Raw genomic sequence first — 14,706 nt, 5'->3', positions numbered from 1 at the left:
GGTTAACCTTGGATATAACGGAACCAAATAAAACTATTCTGTTCGGAAAACACTCCTCTGCGCTTTAGTGATTATTTGCAACAGTTATACGTAAAAATTATTTTCATGAAGTCACTATCTTCATGATTTCAACAAACACATGATGATGACAAAGTTTTGGAGGGGCTTGGGCCCCACGGGCCTATAGAACTCTACGCCAATGTAACTTGCGGTAAAAGTTGTCGGCCACTACGAAGTTAACGCATGTTTTTCTCGAAGTTTGTGGCGTTGGATCCGTAAAGGCGCTGGGCCATTGGACGAGGTTCGGAGGGCATTCCTTAGCTATGACATTGGGTGCCGCTAGGACATTCGGAGCTTGGTATATTCCGTCCGACCATAACCAAGTCTTCAAATTACCACGATTTAAGTAAGAACAGGTAACCTGCGTACCATTGGGGTACGTGGCGTTTCCTGTTTTCACTTCGTCACCTAAAGCCTGGTTTTCACTGGCCCAAAACGCAGGAAAAACCGCGTTCTGCGCCGTTTTTTCAGAGGTAACTTGCCGCAAAATTTTGCCTTTTCTGGGCGGCAAGGAATCGACGAATGCGTGGCGTCATAGGCTTGGTTTTGATCAGCTCGCGAGAGGTTTATTTTCGACGCCATTTTTTTTAATTGAAGGCGTTTGTGTGGTCGAGTTAAATTTAAAAAAATGTATAGTTAACGATTTGTTAAAGGACTTTGGCTTAGTTGTTATTTATATGATAAAAAAGATCGTTTTTACAAAAACATTAAATTCTAAGAAAATTGATAGGTCGCTATTGGTGCATTTTCGACATAACTGGTAAGCCTTGGTCTCTACGAGCTCTCACTCTTTCATGATATTACAAGTTTTAGTGAAAACGTTTTGTCGCCGTGTTTTTAAGGAATTTTCCGCAAAATTTTGCGGATTATTTTTTTACTGTTCCGTGAAATTTTCGGCAGTGAAAACCAGGCTTAAGGCCCTCATGAGTTTTAACGTCTGGTCCGAACGGCCCAAGGATAGGGAGGAACCCAATGAAGTGCAGGGGTTGAAGGCCTCCACTTTTTTCTGTCATTAATCAAACTGTTGTGATGCCCGTCAAAGTATAGCGAAAACCATTTTGGCAAAACAAAAGGCCCTTTGAACAGAAATTCAAAAAATACATTGGGGGAAAGAGAAAAAACTGTTATAATCAAATTTAAAAGGTATCTTCTTTATTAGCTTCGAGAATTCTATACTGAAATTTTTTACAACGAATGATTAACACGGGAAATTTATATAATGCGCGTATTTTGGTTTCATTATTTAGATTTCTTGCGTGATGATAACTAGATGGTTAATTTGCGCTGACGTAACTAGGGTACTGGATTTAATTTTGAAGTGTCATGCATTTCGTGAGGAAATAAGTCGCACCCTTTTCAACCATTCTGTCATTGTTCTAATAAGTTGCGTGTTTGCTGACTAAACTGTTGATGGACTGTATCATACCTTTTTATTACCAAAATCGACTGAGAGCGCTGTTGCGTCAACTGCGCACAGGGAAGGATAGGTCAAGGTACATCTTTCATCCCCGATCAAGAACTTCTATCGTTTGCCGAAAATGGCACCGCAGTTTTTGGTACGACCTCCGTTTTTTTCGCCTTTCAACCCTAGTTTCTCAACATCTAAGGTGTCGTCGGAGTATCTCCAAACACCCTCTATTTCACTGTCGTTCATGACCAACCACGTTGAACCAGATACCTGGTTGGCCCTGACTACCCTGGATAATATTTCCAGTATCTCGGCGTTGTGTACCATGGCTAACCGAACGGGCGATTGCTTCTCCGTTCTGCAACTCCTTTCCGCGTCCGCGTACGTCACGCGTTCGGAATGCATCCAATAGCAAACTGGCCATTGTGGCAGAATACCTGCTTCGCAACCTGGTAGTATAAAGTAAAAGTGTTTAGCTGTTAGGGTTAGTTGACTTACGAGGCCTAAAAGAAGATTTAGGCCTACCTGGTTTTCGACAGACTATCGCCGATTCTTTGTTACAAGGGTTATTAAATGCTCTGGATATACCTATGGGAAAATTGATGGCTTTCCAGTTGAATTTATCCGTGGATTGAACCCAAATGGGAGTCAACGGAGTTTGACTCTGCCCCTTTTTTTTGCAAAAGATCCAAGTATAGTTGACCGTATCATTCCTGGTATAGTCCGCCAAACCGGCGTTCATCTTCTGACAAAGGTTTAGGGTCGAGGTGTTTCTCAATGTACCTCGTGTTCCTTCGGGATTGAATGGGCTTCTAACCGCTATAGTGTTGTCAAAGTTCTTTAGAGTTGACGAATCGAATACATCAATTGCCACTTGTCCCGCGACAGGTAACAGCAACGCTAATTTCTGTGAGTCTGACCTTGGTTTGGCTGCAGACGCTTCCTCGAACAAGAGAAACCTTGGTTTGAACGATCTCTAATTTTGATCCACATTTCCGCTAAGGCGCAACTAATCCTCCCATCCTTCGGAGTGAGCGAAGAAAATATAAAAGCGTATAGATTCGTCAGTCTGACACCATGTAACATTTCTTATTCGTTCTGACTGCTAGCATATTAATTACAACGCAGTCTCATTAATAACGACTCTTAGTGACAGCTAACATGTTTCTGTTCGGCGTCGTACTACAAACTGCCTGGTTCGTGTTGGAACCGGCTAACAACAAATACAGAAATATGGTAATTTAAGTTATTTTACGCGGTCCTATGAGGGATCGACTAATCTGCGGAATGTCTGAACGTCTGAACTGCTGAAAATAGTAGAATTCCTACTATAAAATTCTCCCATCCTACCAAACCGTAAACTGTCTGAACCTTTTTGACTATTTTGCTGAAATGCCGAATTCTGAACAGTGAACATTGAAATTAAAGTAAGAGATCGTCTGAACCTTTTTGACTATTTTGCTGAAATGCTGAATTCTGAACCGTGAACTTTCAAATTAATGTAAGATAGAGACCGTCTGAACTTTTTTGACTAATTTTCTTAAATGCTGAATTCTGAACAGTGAATTTTGAAAATGAAGTAGAATGGAGACCGTCTGAACTTTTTTGACTATTTTGCTAAAATGCTGAATTCTGAACCGAAATTAATGTAAGATAGGGACCGTCTGAACCTTTTGATAATTTTGCTGAAATTCTGAATTCTGAACCGTGAATTTTGAAAATGAAGTAGAATGGAGACCGTCTGAATTTTTTTGACTATTTTGCTGAAATGCTGAATTCTGAACCATGAATTTTGAAAATGAAGTAGAATGGTGACCGTCTGAACTTTTTTTGACTATTTTGCTGAAATGCCGAATTCTGAACCGAAATTAATTTAAGATAGAGACCATCTCGGACTTTTTTTGACTATTTTGCTGAATTGCCGAATTCTGAACCGAAATTAATGTAAGATAGAGACCGTCAGAATTTTTTTGACTATTTTGCTGAAATGTTGAATTGATAATATGCCGGGGGGTGGGCAACTAAATTAACTTCAAGGACTGGCGACAGAAGTATAGCTATGGTATTTTTAGGACATACAGAATTTACCAAAACCATTCATTTTTGGTAAAGTAATCTGAGAAATTTCCAAATTATTGTGTGAAGAAAATTTTATAAATTCCAAAAATAAGGAAAAGGAGAATATAAGCGGGAAGTTGCGAAAATTACATTAGCGATATTTTAGTTTCTAAAAAAAGCATTAATTCGATATTTTGGGAAAAAGGCACTAATTGGTTTTTAATTAACTAGTTTTTCTCAACTAAAATTTGACTTTTCCAAAATTTTTATACTCAAATAAAATGAGACCTTTTCTGAAATTTTTCTCAATTAAAATCAACCTTTTTCAGAATTTAGATGCTTATTTCATTTAGAACACAAATGAAATGGGACCTTTTCCTAATTTTTTCTCAATTAAAATCCACCTTTTCAAATATTATTAGCATAAATTTCATAATTTTTGTAGATTCTGCTTTTATTAGTGAGATCTAGAATTCAGCATTTCAGCAAAATAGTCAAAAAAGTTCAGACGGTCTCTATCTTACATTAATTTCGGTTCAGAATTCGGAATTTCAGCATTTCAGCAAAATAGTCAAAAAAATTCAGACGGTCTCCATTCTACTTCATTTTCAAAATTCACGGTTCAGAATTCAGCATTTCAGCAAAATAGTCAAAAAAGTTCAGACGGTCTCTATTTAACATTAATTTCAAAGTTCACGGTTCAGAATTCAGCATTTCAGCAAAATAGTCAAAAAAGTTCGGACGGCCTCTATCTTACATTAATTTCGGTTCAGAATTCAGCATTTCAGCAAAATATTCAAAAAAAGTTCAGACGGTCTCTATCTTACATTAATTTCGGTTCAGAATTCAGCATTTCAGCAAAATAGTCAAAAAAGTTCAGACGGTCTCTATCTTACTTTAATTTCGGTTCAGAATTCAGCATTTCAGCAAAATAGTCAAAAAAGTTCAGACGGTCTCTATCTTACTTTAATTTCGGTTCAGAATTCAGCATTTCAGCAAAATAGTCAAAAAAGTTCAGACGGTCTCTATCTTACATTAATTTCAAAGTTCACGGTTCAGAATTCAGCATTTCAGCAAAATAGTCAAAAAGGTTCAGACGATCTCTTACTTTAATTTCAATGTTCACTGTTCAGAATTCGGCATTTCAGCTAAATAGTCAAAAAGGATCAGACAGTTTACGGTTTGGTAGGATGGAAGAATTTTATAGTAGGAATTCTACTATTTTCAGCAGTTCAGAAGTTCAGACATTCCGCAGATTAGTCGATCCCGTGCTAGGACTATTATTATTTATTACTAATCAACAGCAATAATTACATTACTTTATGAAATTTTAGGTAAAAGATTGATGCAAAATTGCAGAAGTTTATAGCAATTATCATAAGTTCGTACGATATGTTCCATAAGTTTGTCACTGGTTACTGAGAGATTGACATGAAGTGACGTAGGTAAAGCGTAGGAGTTGTAAGTCTCTAGCATTTCGTAGTAGTATAGGTAGTGTCATACTTATGTAACATATGTTATAAACTTATGCAATTAGATGATCACTGTGCCTTTTAATAACGTGGTAAAACGAGATACATTCTTCGGGTGTGGTCATTTAAGCATCTTTAAGCATCTGGAGAAGAGGTTAGAGAGTCTCTCCGTCTCTGCCAGAAAGACGAGTAAAGCCAGAGCGTGTCCGATGGTCAAGATGGCGAACGCGCCTTGCAGGTCCACTATGACCAAGTGTCTTGTCCCACTCTTTTCCTGGAGGTGGTCCGTGTCAAACATGCCCTTAATCCTTTCCCACTCAATCGTGTCCTTACGGAACTTTTCCAGGATACCACAATCCTGCAGACGAAGTACTCTGAATCACAAACAATAAGAATTAAGTTTTCTATTTAGTGTAATTGTTGGCTTTTTAAAACCGTAGTAGAGAACGCCGGTGGTCGCTTGTTTCCGCAGAGTTTCATTTTTCACACCTTAAAAGCCTATAGCCCGTTTCCGCACAGTTTGCAAAACATTTTAAAAACCTTAATCTTATGATGCTGGCCCATTGGACCGAAAATAGCCAAAATGTGAGTTTTTATGATTATAAAATTTTCGATGCTATTTAACGATAGATTAATTTTTAATGCAGATTTAACAAATGGAATTAAAAATGCTCCTTTTACTTCTTTTTAGTCACATCGTTTGATGTACATCTAACGATGGGGGTATTAGTTTGACTTGGTCTGAAGAAGAAGTATCGTTCGTCTTTTTAAAGGGAGAGTGAAAACGGCATTTTTGATTTTCAAAGGGTGTCGATTATGATTTCTCTATAACAATGCATTACGAATGCACTATGCACATATGAATGAACGCACTTAGAGTGAATAGGGATAAATTGTGTTTAGGTGATATTTTTCATTGACTGGTGATTTTAAAGGTGGAAAGGCTGATGATTTATCTATAACAGTACAATGCGGATGCAGTGTAAAATATTAATGAACAAACAGTAATATATGTATATCTTTTATGAACACCACAATTTGTCATATTGCCTTACCGTAAATGAGAGATTTCATTCTCTCTTTAAAATTTGTCACACTTTAAGCCATGAATATTCTAAGAATCCGAACAACTTTCTATAGAATAAAAAGTTCGGGGTTTACACAAAGAAAGAACTCAAGTTGGGTGTTTTACCGAATTTTCTCTCATTCAAATGCTTCCGGGCATAAGTCCATGTTATAAATCTAAAAGAGTCTATGTCGTAAACTCATCGAGTGGATAATCAATATAACTATCTGTTTTTTAGCCACATCGTTTGATGTACAAAAAGTCATTGCCAATTTTAAAAGGGATTGGGATTATTTAGTGGTTCCAAGCAATCATTTTAGCACTGTTAAAAGCAACGCGTCGAGGGGCTATTCACTAATAAAGAATTTCTTGAATTGGTGATTTTTATTGATACTTTTAAATGTGATAGGGATTTATTGATGATTTAAAATGGATGGCGATTAAGGGTAACTAATACCTATTCCAAAGATAGAATGTTCTCGATAGATGGAGCCTTACAAACGATGGGGCTCTATTTGGCCGGGGCCATCTTGTTTTTAACAAAAACACACTTGGTTTAATGGTTAACGTCTATCAATACACTTTTTTACATCGATAGTGATATTGCAATGGTCGAATCACAAGTTTGCATGCCCCTATTGTAGCATAACTTAACCTAACCAAAATATAACTGAACCTAACCTAACCCTAACCAAATCAAACCTAATCAACAAGAAAATAAAAATGTTTTATTTGCAAACTGTGTGGAAATGGGTTATGGTAAAAAATGGTGAACTAAATTTGCAATGTAAAAACTGTGCGGGAATGGGCCATATAATGTGTGCGGAGTTGGACATCCTTGAGAACGCGAATCAATTTGCAAGCTGACAGCGTGCGAGTTTATCCTCGCTGTAGCAAATTCTTAGGTTCATTAATTAAAAGTGCCTTTGAAAACAATGTGAAAGGGGAAAGATCAAAATTAGTTAGATATTGGTTTGAAATGACAGATATTTTAAAATTAAAATTAGTTTGAAATTTCATGGAGAATACTTGTGAAATTGCCTACAGCCTACTACACGTATTTGAAACTCATGCCGTGCACTCGAGCTAAAAAACTAGCGGATATTTTAAGTTCTGAAGTTTAAAAGCTATGTTACATAGAGATCTAGGTTTGCGCGTGCTGACAACCGATGTTGTAACAGAGTATTTACAGAATAAGCTGTCGTCCGAGATAGGGAGTTGCAAATCCTGTAGCGTGAGAACAAATTTCCTCACGCGCATTCTTTATCCTTGGTAAAACTACATCACAGTGGTAATGTTTTGAAAGATCTATCAAATTTTGCTGCTTTTTCAGTTTAGGCCTAACCCTCTCAGGTTATTTTTCGCCTTTCATTAACTACGGGCTCTTGATCGCTTTCGGATGGATGAAACGTGCGGGACCAAGTAATATTTTGGATTTCAATGCCATTTTTAGCCACATCGTATGATGAACATCTACGATGAGGGTCTTAGTTTGACCTGGCCTGTTGGTGGTGATGGTGGCGTCGTGAAAGAGAAACGCATTAGGCAGTATAAAATTTTTCGATCGTCATTGAAGGGAGAGTGAATGGGAGAGAATTGTGGTGAGGTGATATTTTTCGTTCGTGTATTTTGAAAGGAAGGAAATTATGATAGTTAGGTTAAGCCATATACCCTCCCTTAAAAATTCCTCTTACCCGTCGACAATAAGAGTTTCACGCTCCCTTCTTTCAACATTCAAAGAAATCGAGGGAAATTTTGAAAGCAAAAGCAAGTATTTACTGACGTTCTTTTTAGAATGGTCTTAAGGCACCGGGATATTACAATTATTGGGTGTTTTACCGAATTCTTTCTCTTTCAAACTCTTCTGACCATAAGTTCATGTTAGAAATTTATAAGAAGCGATAAGTGTGCATCGGCATAAGTCTATGTTGTAAACTCATCGAGAGGATAATCACTAAAACTACCTGTTCTTCGATTCGCCGGAATATTACAATTACGGCATAAGTAAATTAATACGGGTAATAATTCTATCACCGTTTAGGGTAGGGCATCGAGGGGCTATTCACTCTGATTTTATGCACGGTAATTTATTTAAGCATTGTAAAAGATATCGCTATTCACTCATTAGGGTAAAGTATAGAGGGGTTATCCACTCATCAGGGTAGGGTATAGAGGGGCTATTCACTCGTACGATGTGGCTACTATTACGAGCCCTTGGGTCGCCTTGTTAAATTCAGGATTTTAGCATGCATATGGTGTACTTTTAGAATAAAAAATTAAAATAACATTGCGCATTAATTAAGCAAAGTGGATGTATTTTTGAAGAGCTTACACCATATTGAGGGGAACTCGAAGCGGAGAGCCTTTTGGCACTTTGAAGATTGAAAAGTATTACTTCATTATTAACCAATCACAGCTCTAAAAGGGAAGTGTTCATGTGTTTCACCATCAATTGACAACAGGAACTGATCACTTCATTCAAGCAGAAGTTAATGACTTTTTTCCAAGGAAAATGTAAGACTCGCGAAGTTCATATTCGAAACCTTCAAGCTCTATTCATTAGTACCTATTAACTTGGTGAGATTAGCCCACCAGGAGTGTGGAAATAACTAAACGCTAAACGTGGTTCGTAATTTCGGTTAAAAATAGAGACGATCCGAGAAAAACTGTTTCAACAGATCATCCCAAATATTTTGATAAAAGGAGGTGGTACGAAAGGGGGATGGTAAGTGAGATGGACCACGGCCCACTCGATCACGCGCTCACGGACGGATGCTAATCGAGCTAGAAGTCCGTTCAAAGAATTCGATTACCATGTATAAGCGCGACTCTTACTTGAAGTTAATTTCTGATTCCTTTGAATTCAAATGAACCCAAAATTAAGGGACTCTTTCAAAATGGATCGTTTTCTTTGGAAAAATAATTTGCCATGTCAAAATGAGAGATTCAGTGCTAAGAGTAAGAGTATCTTCGTATCTACTGGTCCAAACGCCTTGAAACTCTACTACAATCTCCCATCGTGGGATTCTTAGGAGAATTATATAGGCTCAATTTAAATATGTGAAAAGCAGTTTTTTTAACGCTTATATATAATCCCCCACTTAACCAATGTAATTCACCACTAGATTTTACTACCACTAAAATAATGTTATCTCCCGGTTGTCATAGCAACCACTTAAAAAAATTAATTAGCCCTTAACGTGGGCATTCACCAAAAAAATTAATTCACCATTAATAATTAAAAAAACATTTCTAGTTTTTATTCAAAATAATCACACCACTTTACTGGCGAATAAGGGCTTTCTTCGTTCTTTCAGGCCGGCCTCTTTTACGTTTTTGGCCAATTGGTACTTGCTTAGCAGTGTCAGGAAAGATACAAAGTTTTCGCATTACAGAAAGTCCGTAGATATGCTTACACGCAAAATTCTTTAAAAAAAAAAGCACAAGTACACGATGAATGTTCCCAGGTCAACAAATTTAACTTGATAAGATAAATATTCAAATAATTTTCCTTAAACGCATCGAAGCTACGGAATCGTCTTGACCGTAATTTAACAACTTCTGCTGTCACAGAAGCTCGATGACTTGCAGCGACATAACAATCAATTGTGTCAGTTCCTTCGTCTTCAAACACCACGGGAGCCGTACGAACCCACTGATACGCTCTGGTCATTATGTGCAAGTTATACGTAGGCATTGTTTTGAAGATTTTAGCGTTAATATTTGATGGGTCTCGGTCAGTTGACCAGGACTTCACAATCATCATCATATTTCCCAGGAACGTGCCTGTAAAAAGATAATCGATTTATCATGCATTAAAAATAACCCATAACTTAACTATGTACCTAATGGCAATCTTTGTAGAATTGTAGATTCTACACCCTTTTTCAAAGATAATATCTCCTTTCTCTGCAAGTGCACGAAGAATTGCATTTGGTTTAGTTACACCAACATTCACGAGTGAAAGAATTTCATTCTTCAACTCTTTCTCTAAACCACTTTTGTCTGATTTTGCATTGAGATGAGTAGATTCGGACTCATAAAAGTCAAATTTACAATCGATATTACTTGGAATTACCAATTTAGATTTAGCAGGACACGGTTCACCATGATTCTTGCAGTAGTAGTACACTGTCACTGAACTGATGCAATTGTTCGTGTGATGTTTCGCCCAGTCGGCAGACACATGGGCACAGGGCCGTCTAAAGTGCTATATGGGCCCCTGGGCAGTGCAGTATATTGGGCCCCCTAATCCCCTATACAAAACAATAATCGAGAAATAAAACTATTTATTATTTCCTTCAAACTAAAGTCTACAAAATTAACAGTCAACGCAAAGTCAGAAACATTTGCACACTTTCTTCCTTGAAAATTCCTTTACAATTGGATCGAAGTCGATCATTTCTTGGATCGCCAATGTAATTCACGTTTGAACACATTTTTTGACCAATATCTTGTCTTGGAATTCTAATGCTTTCTCCATCTGCTTTATACACTCGGCGTGTCTTATAAAGGTCGTTTCCATGTTTCTGACAAGATGTCGGCCCATTTCGAATCCTGCGATCAACTGAGTTAGGATTACCCATAGCCCTGCATCTGTTCCTGGAAGGAAGATTTTTAAGCACTTCCACTGGTGGAATATCCTCATCTGGATCAGTTGTAGGAACAAGTGATGACTCCACTGCAATGTCGGTTGGAACTGTGGTAGTCGTTGAGGGCTTCGGTGATACTGTTGAAAGAGTCATTTTACCAGGCTCAGCACTTCTCATAGCATTTTGATGGAAACATGATGTTAGCTTTCTCTTTCTCCTGCGCAGCGCCTTTTATCTTCTGAGCACCGCTCAAAGTATTACGTTTCATTTTTGATTTGATCACTAATAATCTCTATTTATGGTTTGTCTAACATCTCAGCCATAATTTTATTCATAACAGGCATTATATTTTAAACAGAGTTTTCTACTTTCAGCAGGGAGAGAAATAGACCACCACCTAACAGCGAGAATGATCGAGAAAATTCCAGGTTTTCTCTCTGAGCATGGGCAAAATGACAGGATAGACTGAGACTGTTTTAGAGTGAAGGTTTCAAACTAAATAAATAAGCCGATGAGCGGTTGTGAAGTCAGGCCATGGGGAGGGGGATAATGTAAAAGCCAAGGCAATGGGTGACTACTTCATAGGTCTCAGATTTTTAGTTTTACATTTTTCAAGTTCGAAGGCGAAATTTTATATTGAAAAGACTGAATGACCGATGGAAAGTAGTTTATATTTTCTTGTGTTTTTCTTATGACAAAGGTAAAATGAGTATTATTTGACAATTATGGGGCCCCTGTTCTTAAGGGGCCCCTGGGCCAGTGCCCAACGGGCCCAATGGATAAGACGGCACTGCATGGGCATCAGCATCGGCTCTTGCAGTGAAAGTTTTAACTATCCGCCATTTTGCACACTTTCGTTTTGCTTTTACGGTTTTTGTAGTACTATCTTCCTGCACCGATTCTTCTTCTGATTCAGAGACATATCGAAGCTTCGTCAGTTGCGAAGACATTTCGATTATGAGTTGGCTGTTGGCATTAGAAAATGCGATGAGAATTAGGTTAAAGGTAGATTTAATATTTTTTAAAGTCTTATTCCATTTTTTAGTGATTGAGCAAATTAAGGGCGAATTAATTTTTAAGTGGTTGCTATGACAACCGGGAGATTAAATTCTATTAGTGGTTTCAAAATCTAGTGGTTATTTACATTGTTTTAGTGGCCATTTAAATCATACGCTTTTTTTAACAGGGATGAGTGCCATAGAAAGCCTTAGTCTTATACTTTCCAGGATAAGAGTGATCAACTCACGCGTCAAAGAGTGCTATAAAAGGTACTATTTCCAATTTCATCTTTACATGACAGCTTCAATTTAACTACGACGTATTACCAGAAGGAGATAATAGAAGAAGGATGACACTCTGTATCCTCTTAATACTTTAGTTATTCTTCCCAGGCTTACCCATTTTGTTTGATCTCCCGCTCATCAAACTTCAGATGGGCATCGCGCATCGTGCTAGGGTGAATTCTATAATTGTTTGGTAATAAATCCCAGCAATTACCCACAAATCTTGATTGTCATGACGTGGGACATAAATCCACAAGCGCATGCGTCTTGCCAAATAGCTAAACGCTAATAGAGTAATAATAATTTATCGCGTATGTGATTCGGTTTAGTAACCTTGCTCCAAATGCTCTGCTGTTGGGAAGAATGAAGTTACACTTACACCGCTTTGTGGTGCCCTTCTCTCGAAGAGAAGTATTATATACTTCTGGTAATACTAGATCTCCGGGATAGACAATAATAATTATCTGAAAATTGAAAGTAAAGTTACACGAAGACTACTGCGTATGTTTGCTTACCAGCGTGTCCCAAGAAAGTGTTAAACGAGTTGGTCACTAAGAAAGTGAAAATTATGTTCTCCCAACCGAGCGACTGACCCTTGCATGTTCTCTCGGCCCCAACCGAAGGCATACTTCGCGTGCAAGACCTTCAAGACACCCAAAGGCACCGATGTCGCCCCGGAACTGATCGGGTCTCGTCTGACTCCGTCGCCCAAGTGACCTAAACGACCGGTACTAATCGCCTACAAGTATACGAAAAGCATTTTAAGCCTGGCGTCGGCTGTTTTCAACAACTCGCAACGGAGTCCAATTTTTTGGTTCAAAGATGTTTTCAATTCCGGTTGTCACGTGACGTTTTTAATCAATATGTCAACGAACCAAATGGCAAGGGAGTACGTTATTTCTTAGTTCATCCGTTTCGTAATGGCGACTAAAGCTCCCACTTGACCGAAAAAACAACTTTGCAGCTGGACGTCAAACGTCAGATTGGTTTTCTTACGTTGTCGCCCATCGTTTTAGCGTTTTCACTTAGCGTAGTTCTCGCAAATAATGGAACCAAGACTTACCAAATAAACTGAACATTGTACCAATTGCGGACATCTTTCTTTTTTGGTCTTTGTAACCTTTGTGTCTAATATCATAAAGATATTGATGGCTCCGAACCTCTTCAATAAAACTTTCAGCATTTGACTTTGGCAATCTCAGGGATTTGTACTAGGGATGAACCGGTACCGATACCATATCGGGGTTTCCCGATAGTATCGGATCGGTTGGTTCGATACCGATACTAACCCGATACTCGTTTAAAAGAAGTTATATGGCGCTACATGACATTTTTAGGTATTTTAGAAACGTAATGATGGTGATAATATCTCATTTCTATGAATTTCAATCGTGACGAGTTCTCATTTATATAAAAGTACCTGAATTCAGTTTATCTGACAACTAATAAGCAAAAATCTTTCTTAGTACGCGCCTACTACTCTAGGGATGAACCGATACCATATCGGTATCGGTTGAAGTATCGGGTTTTGGATCATAGTGAGTAAATATCGGTATCGATCGGTATCGGTTCATGTTTGTACCGGTATCGATCGGTATCGGGTTAAGCCTGGTATCGGCCATCTCTAATTTGTACTAGTAACTAACTCGATTAGGAACTAAATAAATAAAGACATGGCGGACCGCGGACGTCCTTTTCCGAACACGCGTGGTCGAAAATGACGTCACGACTCGAGCTCATTGCTGATTGGCTCGCGTGGAGCGTTAACAATGAACGCGGCCTAAAAAAAAGAAAACCAATATCGCCACAGTACACGTAATTTCTGTCCAGCGTAACTATGTTTTTTTTCCGTTGTCATGCACTTGACGTCGGACGAAAAGTCATGATTTACGCCAAGTGAAAACCATGCCTTATGATTTTTACGAGAGCTACAAAAACATTGGTTTGAAGAATAATTTTAAAAATATGTATAAAATGCTTTTTGCACCCAATATTACTATGGAATCATTACTGCTGAGAATAAATTGAATCGTTTTCAAATTTAAAATTGGTTCTTCACGAGCAGCTTCAAAGTACGCTTTTGTAATTAATTTTTGGCAGCAGACGCCATTTTGAAGAGATCTAGCAACGCTAAAAAATTTCTCTTAGCCACTCATGACGAAGCGTGGCCAAAAAAACCGCAAACGGAGAGAGACTGTATTTTTCCAGTTGCCGGTAGTTGAACGCAGCCCTCATGCCCCTTAAAGTATTAAACCTTTCGAAATCGAAACATAACCAACCAGACAGGTTATAACCACACGTAAAAGATAGTTTTAGGTCATGTTAAAAATGGGCGCTTTGGTGATACCAAAATTATACGACTCACGAGAAAGGGAATTCAACTATATCAAGACAATTCTAAACTTCAAATAAATTTTGAAAGCTAGAACTTAAATAAGAGGGGTTATACATGATTTTTTTAGTGTACCACAGTCACTGAAAATATAAAAGCACTTGTCAAAGGGAGCTAGCGCTGTATTCACCTAAGCTAAACGTGATCACAAAAACTACTTTTTTCCTTTTATGACTGACCTCTATGGCTTGATGAAAGAAAGTGCTACGCAAACTGCCCGCAACTATCTTCCCTTGATGGACAGCGGCGGCTAATTGGTCAAGAGTGTCGATCGGATCCTCCAAACCCGGAAAGTTCAAAAATGAAACTGCGCAAAAAAGACGCCATAATTAACATAAAAAGAAGAGAGGACTTATGGCAATAAAATACAAGTAC

General features: G+C 38.0%; 2 protein-coding genes and 1 long non-coding RNA gene across 15 annotated transcripts; 1 reads left to right on the top strand and 2 right to left on the bottom strand.

The window, feature by feature from the left end:
* Positions 1-1,190: 1,190 nt before the first annotated feature.
* Positions 1,191-2,210, bottom strand: LOC149668189 (C-type lectin BML-2-like). 2 transcript variants are annotated; one of them, XR_016367985.1, is made up of 3 exons: positions 1,994-2,210; positions 1,487-1,917; positions 1,191-1,425 (listed from the first exon to the last, which is right to left on the bottom strand). XR_016367985.1 is itself a non-coding variant. In XM_089841082.1 (2 exons), the coding sequence occupies exons 1-2, from the start codon at positions 2,208-2,210 to the stop codon at positions 1,583-1,585; spliced, it is 552 nt and encodes a 183-aa protein (XP_089697208.1). In that variant the 3' UTR covers positions 1,191-1,582. The 2 variants fall into 2 exon arrangements, 1 of the variants encoding a protein (XP_089697208.1); XM_089841082.1 differs by having other exon boundaries at positions 1,191-1,917.
* A 365-nt stretch (positions 2,211-2,575) lies between these two features.
* Positions 2,576-5,407, top strand: LOC149668188 (uncharacterized). Its single transcript, XR_016367993.1, has 3 exons — positions 2,576-2,704; positions 4,861-4,987; positions 5,064-5,407. It is a non-coding gene; the product is annotated as an uncharacterized LOC149668188 (long non-coding RNA).
* A 3,888-nt stretch (positions 5,408-9,295) lies between these two features.
* On the bottom strand, positions 9,296-14,674 carry LOC149668187 (uncharacterized). 12 transcript variants are annotated; one of them, XM_089841102.1, is made up of 5 exons: positions 12,455-14,674; positions 12,319-12,403; positions 10,422-12,224; positions 9,910-10,320; positions 9,296-9,850 (listed from the first exon to the last, which is right to left on the bottom strand). In XM_089841102.1, exons 4-5 carry the CDS (start codon positions 9,995-9,997, stop codon positions 9,477-9,479), a joined length of 462 nt encoding a protein of 153 aa, XP_089697228.1. In that variant the 5' UTR covers positions 9,998-10,320; positions 10,422-12,224; positions 12,319-12,403; positions 12,455-14,674; the 3' UTR covers positions 9,296-9,476. The 12 variants fall into 11 exon arrangements, with proteins under 12 accessions (XP_089697227.1, XP_089697228.1, XP_089697233.1 ...); XM_089841101.1 differs by having other exon boundaries at positions 9,910-10,069; positions 10,143-12,224; XM_089841100.1 differs by having other exon boundaries at positions 9,910-11,622; positions 12,054-12,224.
* Between the last annotated feature and the right edge of the window lie 32 nt (positions 14,675-14,706).

Source organism: Phalangium opilio, unplaced genomic scaffold (assembly GCF_054372755.1).
Source record: "Phalangium opilio isolate 3A_F unplaced genomic scaffold, DU_Popi_V2 ptg000056l_1, whole genome shotgun sequence".
Taxonomy (NCBI): domain Eukaryota; kingdom Metazoa; phylum Arthropoda; class Arachnida; order Opiliones; family Phalangiidae; genus Phalangium; species Phalangium opilio.
The sequence above is the reverse complement of the archived record's forward strand: the minus strand, read 5'-3'. Positions and strand labels throughout refer to the sequence as shown.

Excerpts from the sequence above, each read along its gene's own strand:
- LOC149668189 (XM_089841082.1), bottom strand. The coding sequence starts at position 2,210 with ATGAACGCCGGTTTGGCGGACTATACCAGGAATGATACGGTCAACTAT. Across the intron at positions 1,918-1,993 it reads GATAGTCTGTCGAAAACCAG|GTTGCGAAGCAGGTATTCTG; the intron begins GTAGGCCTAAAT and ends TTATACTACCAG.
- LOC149668187 (XM_089841101.1), bottom strand. The coding sequence starts at position 9,997 with ATGCAATTCTTCGTGCACTTGCAGAGAAAGGAGATATTATCTTTGAAA. Across the intron at positions 9,851-9,909 it reads TCTACAAAGATTGCCATTAG|GCACGTTCCTGGGAAATATG; the intron begins GTACATAGTTAA and ends ATCTTTTTACAG.